Below are 19,392 nucleotides of genomic sequence, written 5' to 3'. Positions count from 1 at the left end.
GAAAGAATAAATAGAAAAATAGTGGATATCATAGAGATTAAAGACTCTATTGACCAAATAAAAAACACAGTAGAGGCGCACAACACCAGAATTGAAGAGAGAGAAGAAAGAAGAAGTGATATAGAGGGCAGAATAACTGGTTTCAAAGACTCAAAACAGCAAGTGGCAAAAAAGATGGGAAAAATTGAATTGGATCTCAGGGAAATGATAGACAAAACAAAGTGCACAAATATGAGAATCACTGGTGTCCCAGAAGGAGAACAGAGAAGCAAAGGGCTAGGAAGAGTAGTTGAGGATATAATGGGGGAAAACTTCCCAACCCTCATAAAGGATATAAATATACAAGTCAAAGAAGCCCAAAGAACTCCAAACAGAATAAATCCAATAATCAGTGTGTCACATGCTGAGAAGAGCAGCTGAAAATCCTAAAAGTGGCAAGAGAAAAACAATCTACTACATACAAGGGAAACCAAATAAGACTGAACTCAGACTACTCGACTAGCACCCTGGAGGCGAGAAGGCAGTGGTATGATATATTCAAGATGCTGAAAGAGAAAGACTTTCAGTTAAGAATTTTGTACCCAGCCAAACTATCCTTCAAAACTGAGAGGGAGATTAAAGTTTTCACAGACAAAGAAGTCCTGAAAGAATTTGTCAACAAGAGACCGGATCTACAAGAAATACTAAAAGGAGTTCTGTCGGCTGAAAAAAAAAATAGGAGAGGGAGGTCTGGAGAAGAGAGCAGAAGTGACGAGTACCTCTGATGGTAATTTAAAGAATACAAAGAAAAAGAGGGAAAAGAATATATAGATTTGACACATAAAATAAAAAAGATAAGATAGTGGATTCAAGAAATGCCTTTTCAGTAATAACTTTTGAATGTTAATGGAGCAAAAGCAGTATAAAGGTATAGAGGCTTATAATACAGAAAATAGGGGACTTTGAGATACACAGAAGCTAAAGATGGGTGAACCATTAGCTAATGAGGTTGAACTCCAATGAAAGGGAATAGATGGGCATGAAGGTGGTTCTCTAGTGGATCTATATGTAATATTACCATATTGAAGACAAACAAGATTGAAAGGGGTTATACAGACCTACATGTCCCACTGATTAACACTAGAAATATGAATTAGTTCCCACAAGATTTACTTCAAAGACATAATTCTTGTACAAAGAGTGTTTAGGACCAGGGTATGGGGGGAAACTGCTATTGCATATTAAAAGCTATGTTCAAAAGGAAACCATCAGTACTACCACAGCAACAGCAGAGGTAAATAATGAGGGGAGGGACAAGAGTTAAGAAGAGGTTTAGATTTCCTATTTGCTGAGGGTGTATTTATTGGTTTTCTTTCTCTTGGGAACAAAGAAATTATCTAAAATTGAGAAAGCTGATGGACTGTGGACGTTGGGCCCACTACGTGATGCCTGATGAATGCTGAAGGATGCACTGATGGAGAAGTAGATTGCGAACAATGATGTGTACTTATGGACAAAGGCTGTGCTGCTACAAAAAGGAACAAAGTGATGAGGCATACAACAATGTGAATGAACGTGTGGAACATTTGTGAGACAAAATAAGCCAGAAACAAAAGAACAAGAACGGTATGGTCATCTTCAAAAAATGCTTATAAGAAAACAGGGGCCTAGATTGTAAGCTTTTAAAACAGATACATTAAGTCCGGAGTGGTGATTATTATTTCTGGATTTTGAGAGGCTGCTTTATATATATATCCTGATACTTAGAGGTAGGAATGAAGCCAAACAGGTTGGGGTTGAAATAATTCAGAACATAGGAGTAAGGAAGACAGTGCCTATATTTTAGAACCACACATACTCTTTGAGACCAATGGAAGAAAGATTTATTTGGTCTGGAAATGAAATTTTCTGTAGTGCATAATCTAATTTAATCTATATGTGTAGCTCATTTGAGCAACTGAAACACATGGAGCACAGAATAAGAAAGAGGTCCTTTAATCCTGGAGAGATTATTGTAATGCCTGGATACATCTTAGAGTATTTTAAGCAGATAATCAAAAAGTATTGGCAAAGTCTCCTGGGGGGTGGGAAAAAAATACAGAACTATTAAACCTTACCACCAGGGAATCCCCTGAAACTGTGTATCAAACTTTAGAGACACCCAAATTAATAGGCCATGCCCTCGATCATGAGGCTTATGAACCTTATGTTCTTGTGAACCTTATGTAGGTAGCAGAGAAGCTTAGACTACCTATAGGCATGCCTAAGAGTTACTTCTGGAGGATCTCTGTTGTTGCTCAGATATGGCTTCAGTCTCTCTAAGCCCAACTCTGCAAGTGAAATCATTGCCCTTCCTACTACGTAGGACATGACATCCAGGGGTGAAAGTCTCCCTAGCAACGTGGGAGATGACCCCCACAGATGAATCCAGACCTGGCACCATGGGATCAACAATTCCATCCTGACCAAGATGGGTAAAAGAAGTGTAATTAATAAAGTATCAGTGGCAAGAGAGAGTTCAAATAGAGTCAAGAGGCTCCTCTGGAGGTTGTTCCTATGCAAGCTTCAGGTAGACCTTGCTACCTATCATAACCTGCCAACTCCCAACCAGGAGCATTCCAACCAATCCTAAAGAACACCTAGGGCAATATATAGGATTCCACAAGGGTTCCAAGCAGCAGAGTAACTTTCCAGAAACCTACAACCTCCAGATGGGTCCCTGGTCCATAGAAGTCCTGAAACCTAGCCCAGCCTCTCCAGAATATCAGGTAGTTATATCTCTCTACCCTATATTAGTGACAGACCCTTCCAACATCAAAAATTTAGAATTACCCAATCAACCCCAAAGAGAGGGATGGAAAGATTAAAGGTGATGCTGGAATTGTACATAGAAGATAGGATTTAACAAATGAATATGAATGCTGAATCATTAAATTGATACCTCTTTTAGTCTCCAGTATTTTAGAGCAGCTAGAAGTAAAAACCTAAAATTGTGAAATTATAACTCATGTCAAACTCTGAAATATGTTCTACAACTAATTGTGGTGCTATGCTTTGAAATTTATACGTTTTTTGTATATATGCTATTGTTTACAAAAAAAAAGAAGGAAAAAAAGTCAACTGTGATGATAAAAAAAAAGTATTAAGCCCTCTAGCCTCCTATATTCTGGAGCAGCTAGAAGGAAAAATATGAGAGGATCGTATGGTAGCCCATGACCAACTCTGGGATCTGTCCTATAACCATTTGTTGAAGAGTGCTTTGAAAACTATTGCTTTTGTATTTCTTTGCTTTGTACATGTTATACTATACAATAAAAAAAGTTAAAAAAAATTTCCTGGTGCATCATGTAAACTGCATCTCAGTTTTTGATAATTTGTTTGATAGTTTGGCAAGTTATGATAGGTAGACACTGCTACCTATCATAACTTGCCAAACTCCAACCAAAACCATTCTAGTCAATCCTGAAGAACACATTGGGCAATATATGATTTCACAAAGGTTTCATGTACTAGAGTAACTTTGCAGAAACCTACAACCTCCAGATGGGTTGCTGGACCAGATAAGTACTGCAACCTAAAGGGGCCAGCCTCTCCAGAACATCAGCTAGTTCCATCTCCCTACCCCTTAATTATTCACAGCCCCTTCCAACATGAAAAAGTTAGAATGGCCATAGCCTAAATACCCCCTAAAGAGTAGGCAAAAGATCAAAGGTAATGGTAGAGTCATACAGAGAAGGTAAGGGTTTAACAAATGAGTATGATTGCTGAATCATTATATTGATATTTCGTTTAGTCTCCAGTACCTTAGAGGAACTAGAAATAATAACCTAAAATTGTGGAATTATAACCCACACCAAACTCTGAAATCTGTTCTATAACTAAGTGTTGTACTGTGCTTTGAAATTTATTACCTTTTGATATATATGATATTTTTCACAAAAAAGGAAAAAAAATGATGATAAAAATATATATATATTCCTTCTAGCCTCCAATGTTCTGGAGCAGCTAGAAGGAAAAATCTGAGATGATGGTATTGTAGCCCATGACAAACTCTGGGACCTGTCCTGTAATTGCTTGTTGAAGAGTGCTTTGAAAACTATGGCTTTTTTCTTTCTTTGCTTTGTATATATGTTATATTATACAATAAAAAGTTAAAAAAAAGACTTTATAAGCCTATTGTAGATGATGGACTACAGTTTATAGTACAAGTATAAAAATGTTCTTTCATGAATTGTAACAAATACATGCCATATTCAAGGCGTTAATAATATGGTGGTATGTGGAAAAATATATACCTAATATAAACAATGGACTATAGTTAATAGCACTATATTAATAATTTTCATCAATTGTAACAAAAGTTTCTACTAGAAAAATAGTACAATTACAAAATTTGCAATTATCACTTGTAATGAATTCTCCTCAGCAATGAAAGGTAGTGGTGGTGGGTTATATATGGGAATGTTGTATTTTATGCATAATTAGTCTGTAAACCCAAAACACCTCTAACAAAAAAAATTTTAAGCACCAAAATGACATCTATTACACACCTACCTGAAAGGCAAAATTAAAGACTTAAAATAACCAATGTTGGCAAAGATGTCAAGCAACTAGAATTTTTATATATTGTTAGTGGAAATGCATAATGGTACAATCACTTTGGGAAAATGTCTGACAATTTCTTATAAAACACAACTTATACCTACCCTATGAACCAATATCACTCCCAGGTATTTACCCCAAAATTGAAAATATACTTTGAGAAAAAGACATACAAGAATGTTTGCTGTACTGGAAATAGCCATTCCATCAATAGGAGAATAGATAAACACTGGTTTTATTTCCTATTCATACAATGGAATATTACTCAGCAACAAAAAAGAACAAATTAATACACTCAATAAATGATAAATTGCATAAAGAAAATTTTAAAAAGATAAATGCAGAAACACTATACAGCATGAAAGGAGTCTTACATAAAATAGTATATGCTACACAATTCCATTTATATGAGGATCCTGAATAAACAAAACTGACCTAAGATGAGAAAACAGTGATTGCCTTTGCAGAAGTAGGAGTGGGTGTTTACTGGCAAAGAGTATGAAGGAACTTTCTGGTAATACTCTCTATCTTCGTAAGGATTTTAGTTACACCTTTTATAAGAGTGTGTCAAGAGTCAACCAACATACACAAGATTTGTGCACCTCAATGTATGCAAATTTTACTCAAAAAGGTAAAAAATGGTAAATAAATATTGAACTCTGATTAGATGATTCACATATTATAGTATTTAGGGGGGAAATACATGGATGTCTACAATTTACTTTGAAATTCAGGAACCTCGTGGATCAATAGAAGAATGAATAGACAGAAAGATCATTATCTTGTGATGAAGTACGTAGAGGAAAATGTTAATGGTAGAATCTAGGTGGTGGATATATACATGTTCATAGTAAAATTCTTTCAAGTTTTCTTTGGTATTTGCAAATTATCATAATAAATATTGGAAACAATAAAAACTGAAAATAAAAATCGGGTGCCTGCATGCAACAGATATTTTTAGTGTCAACCAAAAAGAATTTAGCAGCATCCATATTTCTATGTAATGGGAAAGTCCTATTCAGCTCACACCCAATCTTGCAGTTATTCTTCCCCTATAAAAACAGATACCATGAACCCTCCTTCTGCAGCAGTGGGTGCCAGAGGCAGTTGAGTGAGAAAAAGAGACACACAAAACTGATAAAAAAAAAAAGTACTCCATGAGAGACCAATCAGAAATCTACAATAACATGTAAAGAGAGAGAGGAGGGTACAAGAGGCTGACAGAAAATATTTTCCTAAGCCTGGTAATACCATTTACTAGGGACATTTACTGGGGCCTCACAACAATCTTGTAAAAGAGAGAGGACTCTGTGAATGCCAGGCTCAGGACAACAGAAGTCGTCCCCATGGAGGGTGGGCTGTTGACCTTCAGAAGAGTTCCTTACCCCCAACAAAATGCGGCCACCTGATCATTTTGGATCTGCTGAGCATTTCACCATTCCATAGACACATGACGAATGATTATAACAATCACCCTGAAACCCTACTGCTTGCTCTCATCTATTCTGTATTCTTAGCTTCATCTTTATCCTATTCTAAATTCACCCTTGGCTCTGAAACCCTACTCTGATCCTTTTTCAGACACTTTGGAGTTAGTATTTTTATAGGTCTTCCTGTTTTCTGACTCAATTTTTCTTAAAGGATTTTGCTTTGACTTCCTGTCTAGACTTCTCGGGATACTAAACAACCCCTATTTTACCCTCTAGAACCTAACTCTTGAAAACAGTTGAAAGAGTCTTACACATATCTACTCCTCACAGGGGAAGATTTGAATGCCCCATTAAACTCCTACTTCTTTTGCCTTGCTTTCTCATTTATCTCTCTTGGCTTTGTACTTAGATGAAGAACTCAGACCTTAGTGTCCCTATTTTCATTCTAATTTGGCATTCTCCTGCTCTTGATGGTATCCCAGCTCCTTATTCCTTAGAATCTAATCTTGGTCAGTTTCTTGTTAATGATTTTGCTACTAGTTTCTCAGCATTGCCAGGTAGAGGGGACTCAGCTTTAACAAATCAGACAGTGGGAAAACTGGGCAAACTGATGTCGTTTAGAAAAATTATTATTCAGGGAAACCTAATAACTTGACTCTGGTTCTATGGTAAGTCAACTACAAAGATTTAATTTGAACCCAGTTTTCCAATTCTACTATTACTTTCAGCTTTTTGAAACGTGCCATAAACAAAATAGTAATAAGAATTATAGCAACAATATTTATCATCATCATCAATAATAATTATAATAAGATTTATTGAGCACTTACTTCAGTGCTTTCATTTAAACCTCACCACCAGTCTATGAAACATATCTTAGTGCTTGGCAAAGAGTAGAAATTCAATAAATGTCATCCACTGATTAATGAACAAATAGACATAAGAAAACTTTCATAGTATTTTATTATCTTCTTTTACAGATAATAAAACCAAAGGTCAGGCTTTATAAGGTTATACCTGGATGAGGATCTGAAAACAGATATGTGTGATTCCAGAACCTGTATTTTTTTCTACTACCTTATGTGCCAGTTTGAAATTGTTGTATACCCCAGAAAAGCCAGTTTCTTTAATCCTCATTCAGTATTGCTAGGTGGGATCTTTTTTATTGCTTCCATGGAGATGTGACCCACCCAATTGTGAATGATACCTTTTGATTTGCTGGTTTCCATGGAGATGTGTCTCTACCCATTCAAGGTTGGATCACTTATTGGAGCCCTTTAAGAGGGAACCATTTTTAACAGAATGGTGTGCTAATGTTTTTGTTTGTTTGTTCTTAATTTTTTTAATTAATAAATAAATTAATTTTTTTTTAAAAAGAGGGAGCCATTTTGAAAAAAAGCTTCGGTGTTGACAGAGCCCACACAGCCAGAGACTTTTGGAGACACAGAAGGGAAATGCCCCTAGGAAGTCCTTTGAAACAAGAAGCCAGAAACCCCAGCAGATGTCAGCCACATAACTTCCTAGCTGATAGAGGTGTTAGACCCACTGACCTTTCTTAAACCAAGATATCTTTTCCAGATGCCTTAGTTTGGACATCTTGTATAACTTAGAACTTTAAACTTGCAACTTAATAAATTCCCTTTTTAAAAGCCTTTCTGTTTCTGGTATATTGCATTCTGGCAGCTTTACAAACTAAAATACCTCACATAGCACTTTATTTCGAATCATAAAAAAAAGACATAAAAAATTCCAACAGAAATCACCTTAAGGAAGTTCTCAACTATTATATTTTTACTATAGAAAATATAGTATATATGTAATTAGTCTCCCTATTATCAATAGATCATAGAAGTATATTTTTGTGACTTCATCAAAATCAGATATAAGCATATATTTACAATTCAAAAGGAATGGAGAATTCTCCAACAACAGCTCTAACCTGATTTTGGATAGTAGTTCTCCTCTATCTACACAGTCCACACTGACTTGTCGAATAAGTTCATGAAATATGGTATTATAAATGTTCTGCTCCTTCTTCAAGACATGTAGTAGTTTGTGCATCTGGCAGAAGATAAGAAAGATAATCAACACTTACTACAGTTTTATCAGTAAAAATCATTCTAGGATGTGTGCTGAATTGAATTGTGTACCCAAGTATGGAAATGTTCTTGGTCTTGGTCTGCATTCTGGTGGGTGTGGTCCCATTGTAAATAAGATCTCTTCAAAATGTTACTTCAGTTAAGGTGCGGCTCAACTGAATCAGGTCTGGCTTTAATCCAAATTACTGGAGTCCTTTATCAGCAGAATGAAATTCAGACAGAGAGAAAGCCATGAGGAGAAGTCAGAAGCTCAGAAGAGAAAGAAGATGCTGCTCTGCACACCGACATGTGAGAGAAAAGCCAAGGGCAAAGGATGACTGGTAGCTAGCCCCCAATGCCAAAGTCTTGGGGTAGAAAGTATAGTCTTGCTGACACCTCCATTTTGGTCTTTTCCTAGACTCAAAACCGTGAGCCAATAAATTTCCATTGTATAAGTCAACCCATTATATAATATTTGTTTTAGCAACTAGGAAACTAAAACAGGAGGTAAACACTATGAATTTGAATAAATCAGAAACACCTCGATTAATTTATTTCAGTTACATTTCCCTTCATACACACATGCACAAACAAAAGTCATATAGATTTTAAAAAATTGATCACAACATCATTTCTGAGGTATACCTGCCAAAAACGCAAAACCAGAGTCTGATCATGAGGATACATAAGAAAAACCCAAAGAGAGGAACGTTCTACCAAATAACTGATCTGTGCTTTTCAAAATATCAAAATCAAGAAAAACAAACAAAAAAAGACTTAGGAATTGTTTCAGATTGAAAGTGCCTAAAGGGATATAATTAAAAGCACTGTGTAGGGATGTAAGTTTCCCTGGCAATGCTAGACATGACTCTCAAGGATGAGCCTGGTCTTGGCATCATGGGGTTGAGAATGCCTACTTGATCAAAAGGGGGTAAAGAAATGTAGCAAAATAAGGTTTCAGGCTAAAAGAGATTACAAATAGAGTTAAGAGGTCATTCTGGAAGTTAATCTTATGCAAGCTTCAACAAAATATTATGAATTGCTATAGTACGCCAAGCCCCAACCAACAGTATTTCTGAAAACCCTAGAGAAAACCAGGAGGTCTATCTAATTCTCCATAAAAGTTTTACTTATTTTTATTTTTCAGAAACTTAAAACCTCCAGATTTTTCCTATGTCAGAGAAGCCCTGAAACTTAGAGTACCAGTCTCTCCAAGAACATTAACCAGTTGCATTCCCCTACCCCATAATGTCAATACTCCTTTTCAACAGGAAGAAGTTAGAAAGGTCATTGCCCAAATAACCCTGAAGACTGAGAGAATGATCAAATGAGAGGGAGGAGTTATAACAGAGAAGTTAGGATTTAACAAATGATTATAACTACTTAAGCATATAGATGTTTCTTTTTAGTTTCTAATATATTAGAACGGTCAGAAGGAAATATCTGAAACTGTGGAACTGTAACCCAGTCTATACTTTGAAACTTGGTCTATAATGACATGTTAAACTGCACTTTGAAATTTATATACACTTTTGTGTATATACATAATATTTCACTATAAAAAATGTTTCAAAACAGTAAAAAAAAAAAAAAAAAAAAAAAAAACCACTGTGTAATCCTGGGGTCCTGGACTAGATGGAAAAAGTAGATATAAAAGATATGATAGGGACAATGATGAAATTCGAAATGTGAATATGGACTATAGTAGTTAATACTACCATAACAATGTTAAATTTTCTGATTTTGATAACTGTGTTATGGATATATAAGAGATACCCTTGTTTCCTTGTTATTAGGAAAAATACATATGAAAATATTTGCTGGTAAAGGGGCACAATGTCTCCAATAAACTCTAAAATGGGTTAGAAAAAAACTGCAAATATATAGCTAGAGAGCAAGAAAGAGAACAATAGAGCAAATAGGGCACAATAACTGATGAATCTAGATAAAAATTATAAAGGAGTTCCTTGTATTATTCTTGCAAACTTTTTGAAAGTTTCAAATTATATCAGAATTAAAACTCATAAAGCAAAAATGAAAAAAAATTAGTCTTCATAAATAAAAAACTTCCTATCTTTATAAGGCTGAAAGAACTTTATCATTAAGCACAAAATAAAAATTATAAATGGTGAGAAAGCACAGCTTAATTGGCAGTAGTTTAATTGGCAGTGCTTTTCCAGTGGTACATAAAATAATAAAGGTCTTAGACTCAGTGGTGCCTTATATTCAGTTAAATACAGTAATAAGAATAGTAACAATACTAACAATTAATTATACATACTTGTTATGTAACAGGCAACATTCTAAGGACTTTACATTCATTATGTAAATACTAGTATTATCTCTAACTTACATATAAGGAAACTGTGACACAAATACTTTAAATGAGTGTCTGAAAGTCATAGTTAATAAATAGCATATCCAGAATTCCAATCCAGACATTCTGCCTCCAGAGTCCATGCTCTATGCTATACTATATTGATCTTTGCAGTTACCTGGGTTGGCCCTGTATATTCTTGGTTTTCCACACCAGCCTTTTCTAGCATTGCATCCATTACATCATTCAGCTGGATCACTTCCACTCTTTTATTAGGTTTCCTAAAAAAGTAAGGTGGCAAAATTACATAATTAGTGTTAAAATAGGTCATCCTCAAATGGCATGAGGAATATAATGTGTGAAAAGAATCTATATATGCTATGCAATGTTAATGTTATTTTAAAACATTTACCCCTAGATCTACTGAACTAGTAGAATGTCAAAAGCATATTTTCAGTGAAAAAAGCAACTGGTAGAAAAATAAAAACACTATAATTCTCCTTTTTGTAAAAGAAAATAATTAGCACTACCACCACCACCCACAAAATTTCTATATATCTACTGTATATGATTATAAGAACATAAAAATAAATGTGGAAAGATAAACACACACTGTTAGCACTGATTACTTCCTGATATGAGAGAAAAAGAGTGAAAGAGAGAGAAGGAAAAAAGATTGTAGCAAAATGGAGAAAACTGTAATTAATTGTAGAATATAAAATTATTTTATAGCACTTAAATATTATTACAAATATGTAGAAATTGAATACTCATTTGAACAAGTAAAAACAGGGATTAGATGATAGAATGGTGGGCAATTATTGTCTTAGATTTCATATCACTTTAATATTTTGAGTAAAAACACCAAGAAAAAGACATGTATATGTATATAATTATTTTTTCTGAGAAATACCTTGGATAATAAACTGTACTTACATGGATGGGAAGAGCAATAGCCTGTTTTCACTATCTGTGAGCAGTGTTGTATATTTGCTATAGTAAATAAGACATGTAAATATTATTTTGAGAAATTTTTTGGTTGTTTATCATACATCACAACATAATAAACTTAAATTTTCTTGAATTGAGAAGCTAGGAGGCAAGCAAAAAAGGTTTATCATTTTGTATTCAAGATCATACCAAAATAGCCACAGATATCTACAGTCATGGATATAATTACATTTATCATATTTGAAACATTTTAGGAAAAGAGCTTTAATCACTTTCCTCACTATTTTTCATACGAAATTTTCCTTGATTCATTAAAAAAAAACTTTCAAAAAGTGGAAGGATGTTCTAAGTACACTGTCAACAAAGTTAAGTGGCTGAGCAAGTGATAAAATACTCAAGAAGCAGAGATGAGACTGGAGTCCAGGTTTCCTGACTCCCAGCCATGTCTGCCCTCTGAAAGTGCTTGTTTACACCTAAATGAGTATCACAATAAAACTGGTTTCAATAACCACATGGTAATTCTTTAAGCTCATTACTATTTTTATATCTTTTCTTCCCTTAATTAATAAGAAATTATTTTGGTTCTTCCCCCTTCTGAAATACTATTATTAGTGAGGTCCAGCTTCAGAATTTAGATCAGTGAACAATCTCCAGAGAATATAAAGACTAAGTAAAGTTTCAAAAATGTGTGTGAGAGAAAGACTAGAAGCAATGATACCCTAAGAAGCATTGAGCACACCTGAAAACCAGATCTTGGTTTAGTGGAAGACAATTCTCCACTAAAAGAAAACAAGACTCTCTGGAGAAGTGACTAAGGGTTCATTTCACGGCTGGAGTTGGAAAGTACAGGATGAACTTGGAAATTTTCTTGACCCAGGAAATAAGGAAGTGCTCAAAGAATGACGGTAACATGTTCAAAGAATACAAGAGGCTTCTCAAAGGAGCTGCTAGTGGCTCAATCTGGGACATCCTAACTCTTAAAATAATGATAGTAAAAAGTTATAATCCATTGAATAAAATAGAAATCCATGTGTCCATATGGTAAAATGCCAACTAATAAATATAAAAGAAATGATAACAGAGTTTAAAAATCACTAAAGGATCTATGACAAGTGGCTGAAAGTTTAATGAAAGCTATTGACATAGTCTCAAAATATCTCTTCACAATATATTTATTCTTACAAAGGGAAACATTATAATTTTAGTGTGGAAAGCCTGGCGGGAACCAGCTAATCTAAACTAACATCACCAATATTAAGACACACTGACATCATGTCTTTCCTGATGTGATGAACTGAGATCACAATATCACTTCTGTGGAATTCCTGACAAAAATGCATGATCTGAATCTAAATACAAGAAAACATCAGACAAGGACAAGACAGACAGAGAAAAGCTAAGGAATTTTTCCAGACTAAAATTGACTAAATACTGCAACATATTATGCGGTCCCAGATCGGGATCCTATACTGGGTGGAGAAAAAAAAAAGCTATTAAAAAATAGCTCAAAAAACAGTTATAAGGGTAAATGATAGAATTTCATAATTTTGAATATATACTATGGATTAGATAATATTATACCAATATTTAATTTCCTGATTTTGATAACTGTCCTCTCTAATTATAGAAGAGACTGCCCATGCTGTTAGGAAATACACACCGATGTATGTGGTGGTAATGGGCCATGATGTCTCTGACGTACCCTTCAATAGTTAAGAAACTGCATGTTTGTGTGTGTGTGTGTGTATATATATATATATATGCATGTCTATATATGCAGGTATACATGTGTGCATGTGTGTATATATATATTAAAATATATAAGCACACATACACATACATATGATAAAGCAAATGCAAAATGTAAACAGTGAATCAGAATATAGGAGTTCCTTGTCAGATTTTTGAAAATTTTTTGCAAGTTTGATATTAAATAAAAATGAAAACTTACCCAAAAAATGAGTTCCATTTAGTTCTCTTTGGCAAAGTATTGTTATGATACCTACTATCATAAGGAACTGCATTATAAAATACATTTGGATAAGGTAAAAAGAGTGACAGTCTCGGGGCATTTTATTATAAAACCTCAATGAGTTTCACGGTTGCTGCGAGGAGGCGGGAAGGGCAGCCACCGGGGTTGAGGTCATGACCGACAGAGGGAAGTTTGCTGGACAGCAGAGGCCGCTAGAGCTGGGATGAAAGAAGCGGGGCAGATGCAACATCTGGAGAATGCCAGGACTGCTCGGTCAGTCAGCACCCAGACTGGCAGTCTGACCAGTCAAACACCAAGGCTTTCCAAAGTCAACCTTTTCACCCTCTTCAGTCTCTGGATGGAGCTCTTCCCAGCTACAGAAGCACAAAGACAAAAATATCAGAAGATTGGCGGTGGACTCTGATGAAAGTTTACCATCAAACACTTGACCACGTATTGGATATGAAGTATTTCATCAGTTCCTCACAACAACTACTGTAAGAGAATAGGTCGGCCCTTATTTTACAGAGTCAATGATGAAATAGGGACTCAGAATTTGAAGAAACATGAGAACCAAAAATGGGAAGTAAATATGGAATGTGAGCAAATTCACCCAAAATTTAGGCCCTTAAGAAACTCTGCAGTGTCACAAAAGAGTTTGCTACATAGAAAGTAAGTCAAGAATTAAGGACTATAATATATATAGTGATGATAATTTCTGCAAAATCAGAGGATAATTTTGCTGAAAAACTTAAACAGTTCATACAAGCTAAAGAAATGGCAAACACTACACACTTCCTGAAAGGTCTATGAAGAAAAGGGGGATGAAAGATATCCAGCAAGCTGCTAAACAGAAAAAGAGAAATCTTAAAGGTGGTCACAAGAATGGAAAACAGAAGAAAATGAAATGAAAATGGGCAGTCACTGGAAACAAAGATCGAGTGCTTTCCTAAGGAAAAGGATGATAAACCTAAGGGGCAGCATGTGAAAATGAGCCAGGGATTCATCACCCAATAAACAGTAGAATGCAAAGGAAACAAATTTGTAAATATTTGCTTGAAAGGAAATGTATTAAGGATGACCAGTATAAATTTGATCATGATGCAGAGATAGAGAAGGAAAACGAAATGTGCAAGTTTTACGTACAGAGGTTTTGAACCAGAGGTAAAAACTGGTCTGTATTTGCATAGTGAATATCCATGCAAGTTTACCATACAAGAACAAAATGTTATCAGGGAAAATACTGCAAGTTTTTTCATGTTCCACTGACTGCTGAAACACACGAAGTGCTGGCTAGAGTTTTGGATACTGAAAAGAAGTCATCACGTAAATAAAAAGACCTCAAGAGCAATGAGAATTATCTAAAAATAAGAGTGTTGGTGATTGTACAATGAAGTGACTGTGAGACATGGATTGTTGACTTTGGCCATTATACATAATGCCCAGTGGATGGAGGTGTCAGGATACATTGACTGAGAAGTAGAATGACAAGCTGTGATATTTACATTTGGTGGAATATAGTCCGGCTACAGAAAGAAATGAAGTTGTGAGGCATGCAGTGAGGTGAATGAACCTGGGGGACATGATGTGGTGCAGGATCAGCCAGAAACAAAAGAACAAATATTGTATGGTCTCTTTTAGAAAATACCTATAAGAAAATTGGGGCCTAGATTGTAGTAAGCTCTTATAGCAGTCACATTTAGTCCAGAGGTGTAAATGTTACTTCTAGGTTTTGAGGTGCTGTGCTATATGTATATGTATAACCTGGTATTTCCCTAGAACTTTGGGTACCTGTGTGACACTTAAGATTCAAGGTTGGAGTTCTGCAGCTCTGAAAGTCAGCATTGCTACATACAAAAGCTGTTAATGAGATCAGATTTCAATTAAAGATAAGAATGAAGTTGATCTGGTTGGGACTAAGGTGAATCAGAATACTGGAGTAAGGATGATATTACATTTTAGAACTTCACCTACTGTATGAGACCAAAAGGAGAGGTTTCTTTTTCCCAAAACCAGAATTTTCTGTAGCACATAATCTACAGATTAATCTGTCTGCATAGCTCATTTAAACAATCCAAACACATGGAGCCCAGAATGAGAATGAGGGTTTATAGTTTTGATTAGCTTAAGGTAATACCCAGATAGATCCTAGGGTATGTTCTGTAGTTAATTAAAAGGTATTGGCAAAGTCCCTTGAGGAACGGGAGAAAAAATACGGAGCTATCAAGCTTTACCATCAGGGAAACGCCTGATACTCTCTTAAATATAAGGGACTCCCAAGTCAATAGGCCAACCCCTGGTTCTTGACTTTTACTTTTGTGAAGCTATTTCTTTTTTTTTTTTTTTTTTTTTTTTTTTTTTTACATATGCACTCAGTAATTCTTAACATCATCACATAGATGCATGATCATTGTTTCTTAGTACATTTGCATCAGTTTAGAGGAACTAGCAACACAACAAAAAAAGATATAAAATGTTAATCTAAAGAAAAGAAATAAAAGTAGTAGTAATAGTAAAAAACAACAACAACAAACAAACCAACAAGCAAACAAAAACAAAAAAAAACCCTATAGCTCAGATGCAGCTTCATTCAGTATTTTAACATGATTACTTTACAATTAGGTATTATTGTGCTGTCCATTTTTGAGTTTTTGTATCTAGTCCTGTTGCACAATCTGTATCCCTTCAGCTTCAATTACCCATTGTCTTACCCTGTTTCTAACTCCTGCTGAACTCTGTTACCAATGACATATTTCAAGTTTATTCTCGAATGTTGTGAAGCTATTTCTGTAGCAGAAAACTTAAGCCTACCTATAGTTATCCCTAAGAGTTACTTCTATAAAACCTTTTCTGTTCCTCAGATGTGGCCTCTTTCTCTTCCTCTAAGCCCAACTCTGCAAGTAAAATCATTACCCTGCCCTCCTGCATGGGACATGACATCTGGGGATGAAAGTCTCCCTGGCAGCATGGACAGGACTTCCAGGGACAAGCCTGGTCCTGGCACCATGGGATCGATAATGTCTTCCTGACCAAAAGGGGGAAAAGAAATGTAGCCACTGATAACTTTATTGTGCTAAGAGTGGCCAAACAGAGTTGAGGGGCTCTTCTAGAGGCTACTTTTAAAGGCAAGCTTTAGCTAGATACTGCTGATTACCACAGTTTGCCAAATCCCAACCAAAACCATTCTTGTTAACCCTAAAGAACACGTAGGGCTCTATCTGATTCTACAAAAGTTTCACACACTAAGATTATTTTCCAGGAATCTACAACCTCCATATGGGTTCCTAGGCCAGATGAGTCCTGAAACCCAGAGGGGCCAGCCTCTCCAGGAATATCAACTAATTCCATATTCCCTATCCCATATACTCAAAACCCCTTTCCAACATGAAAAGTTAGAAAGGGCACAACCTAAATACCCCTAATGATTGGGAGAAGGATTAAAGGAGAAGGGGGAGTTAAAGATTTAACAAATGAGTATGACTGCTGAATCATGTTGGTATTTCTTTTAGTCTCCAGTGTCTTTGGGCAGCTAGAAGCAAAAACCTAAAATTGTGGAACAGTAACCCATACAAACTCTGAAATCTGCTCTATAACTATTTGTTACAATGTACTTTAAATTTATTGCTTTTTAAATACATATTTCATAATAAGAAATGTTTAAAATAAAAGGAGTGTTTGTTAGCAAAAAAAAAAAAAAAAACCTGGGCATGTTAGAGATTAAGTACTAATTTCAAAGAAGCTTTTTTAAAAAAAATAAATATCCATATTTGATCTCAAAAAAAAAAAAGACCTCAATCAAGTGTTTTCTCAAAAAACAAAAGCAAGATTCCATAAACAGGAAGCAAGGACAATTAGAGATAACTAATTTACAGTCTAGAACTAAGCCCTGGAGCATGCATTATGAGAGTCTAACTTAAAGGGCACCACTTTTCTTTGACTCTATGGTCATTGCTCAAACCATTCCTAAAAAGATATAGTCAGAGGGCAGGCCATGGTGCTTCAGCAGGCAGAGTCCTCACCTGCCATGCCAGAGATCTTTTCATTAATTTTGGGCAACTTAAATTTATCTTAATTTTATCAACTTAATCTTAAATTGCATTAGGATGGTAGCCCAAATATTTCCTCATTTCAATGTTGATATTGCCTAGGAACATGAATATACCACTGTTCTCAGTTTTCCCTGTGTGTCTGGGAAGTAAGAGGCAATTTAGTTGGTCAGTTATTCAATACACATCAGAGTACTCACTCATCATAACACTCCAAACCCGAAACTCCTGTACTTGACACAATATGAAATTCTTCAGGAATCAAAGTATCTGTTAGTCTCTTTGGCTTAAAAAAAAAAGAACAGATGAAAAAAATGAGTTGTATAATTTTATCCCAAAAGGATACTATCTACTAAGTTGAGAGATTTTAATTGGAGAAATAATAATATTAGTAATGTGGTTCACAGCAAGTGAGAAAACTTTTAGCAGAGAACAATTACATAAGAAAAAAATACAAGAGCTGAAGAACAACTTTGTTTGTAGTATTAGCTACATGTGTCCCACAAATTCAGAAATCCATTGACTCTCTGCTCTTAAATGCAATAAGAAATTTAAAATTATCCACTTTACAAAAGTGGAAACTGTGATAGGAAAACAGCTTAAAATATCTTTGATCTTTTGCTACTAAATAACCTTTTCTAGAAATAATTAGAAAGTACTATAAAGACTGAGAAGCAATGCAGATTGCTATTATAGTAAGGCATTGTTTTATATTTGGGAGAAATTATGAAAAAATAGAAGGAGAAAAATTATTTGACAAAGACTATATTTACCTTATGAGGCACAATGGCACCATCTTGTGACTGTAATGAATGATCCTCATGTGGGGGGCAGACAGCATTCTCTCTAATCTGTCCTTTGAAATATTTAACATCATACAGAAAAGAAATATCCCTAAAAAGTGAGAAAAATATCAACAAAATATTAGCAAATCGAATCCAACAATGTTAAAAAGAATTATCCCAGATAGGCAAGGCTGGTTCAACATTTGAAAATCAAAGTAATCAATAACATAAACAAGCTAAAGAAGAAAAAACATAGGATTATATCAACAGATACAGAAAAAGTATTTGACAAAATCTAACACCCACCATGATAAAAACTCTTAGCAAACTAGGAATAAAGGGGAACCTCCTCAATGTGATAAAGAACATCTTCAAAAAACCTACAGCTAGCGTCATACCTAATGCTGAAAAACTAGATACTTTAACCCTAAATCTGAGAACAAGACAAAGATAACAAACCCTCCTCACTACTCCTATTCAAGATTGTACTAGAAAACCTAGCTAAAGCATTGATATGAGAAAAGGAATACAGATTGTAAAGGAAGAAATAAAACTGACTTTGTTCAAAGATGATATGACTGTCTATGTAGAAAATCCCAAAGAATCAACAATAACAACAACAAAAAAACCCTGGGACTCACAGATATTTACAGTAAGATTGCAAGATAAAAGGTTAATATATAAAAGTATATTGCTTTCCTATATACCAGCAATGAAAAATTATAATTGAAATTTAAAAATGAAACACCATTTACCTTAGCACCAAAAACAATGAAAAATAAGAAAAACATAAAATTTCTATCTAGCTACTGGATAAGAATGGGTAAGTTACACACACATCCTTCTAGCGGATAAAAATGAGCATTTATGTCTGCAACCTGATTTCCTCACCTCATACGGTACTAAGGCTGAGGCATTAGATGTGAGATCCCCCCACCCACACACACATTCTTTGTCTTCTATACCTGAAATTTCGCATTCACCCATCATAAGCTCCTTCCTTTCCATGAATTTTAGGTTAAGATGTATTTTCCTCTCTAAGGTTATACTTTCCACCTATGTCCTTAGTTCCTTCTTTGCACACATCCTCAGGAATCTTATTCCACCTATCATAACTTCTGTGTATCTCTCTCTCTATCAGATTGTTCCCCTTGGTATATAACTCAAGTCTTTCCCCATCTTAAAAATCTTCTCTTGAGCATGTAATGTGGTGCAATGTTGTCATATTATCA

General features: G+C 35.0%; 1 protein-coding gene and 1 pseudogene across 5 annotated transcripts in view; one reads left to right on the top strand and one right to left on the bottom strand.

The window, feature by feature from the left end:
- The window catches only part of AXDND1 (axonemal dynein light chain domain containing 1), a 259,424-nt gene that overhangs the window by 222,712 nt on the left and 17,320 nt on the right, over positions 1-19,392 (bottom strand). For all 5 annotated transcript variants that reach the window (XM_077157121.1, XM_077157125.1, XM_077157122.1 and 2 more), the window contains exons 5-9: positions 18,149-18,269; positions 17,576-17,661; positions 11,343-11,399; positions 10,585-10,687; positions 7,951-8,072 (exon numbers count right to left, since the gene is read on the bottom strand). In XM_077157121.1, the coding sequence (XP_077013236.1) occupies positions 7,951-8,072; positions 10,585-10,687; positions 11,343-11,399; positions 17,576-17,661; positions 18,149-18,269 (489 nt within the window). The remainder of the gene's footprint in view (positions 1-7,950; positions 8,073-10,584; positions 10,688-11,342; positions 11,400-17,575; positions 17,662-18,148; positions 18,270-19,392) is intronic.
- Positions 13,553-14,663, top strand: LOC143679041 (zinc finger CCCH domain-containing protein 8-like; annotated as a pseudogene).

The sequence above is a fragment of the Tamandua tetradactyla genome, chromosome 4 (genome assembly GCF_023851605.1).
Source record: "Tamandua tetradactyla isolate mTamTet1 chromosome 4, mTamTet1.pri, whole genome shotgun sequence".
Lineage (NCBI taxonomy): Eukaryota > Metazoa > Chordata > Mammalia > Pilosa > Myrmecophagidae > Tamandua > Tamandua tetradactyla.
The sequence above is the reverse complement of the archived record's forward strand: the minus strand, read 5'-3'. Positions and strand labels throughout refer to the sequence as shown.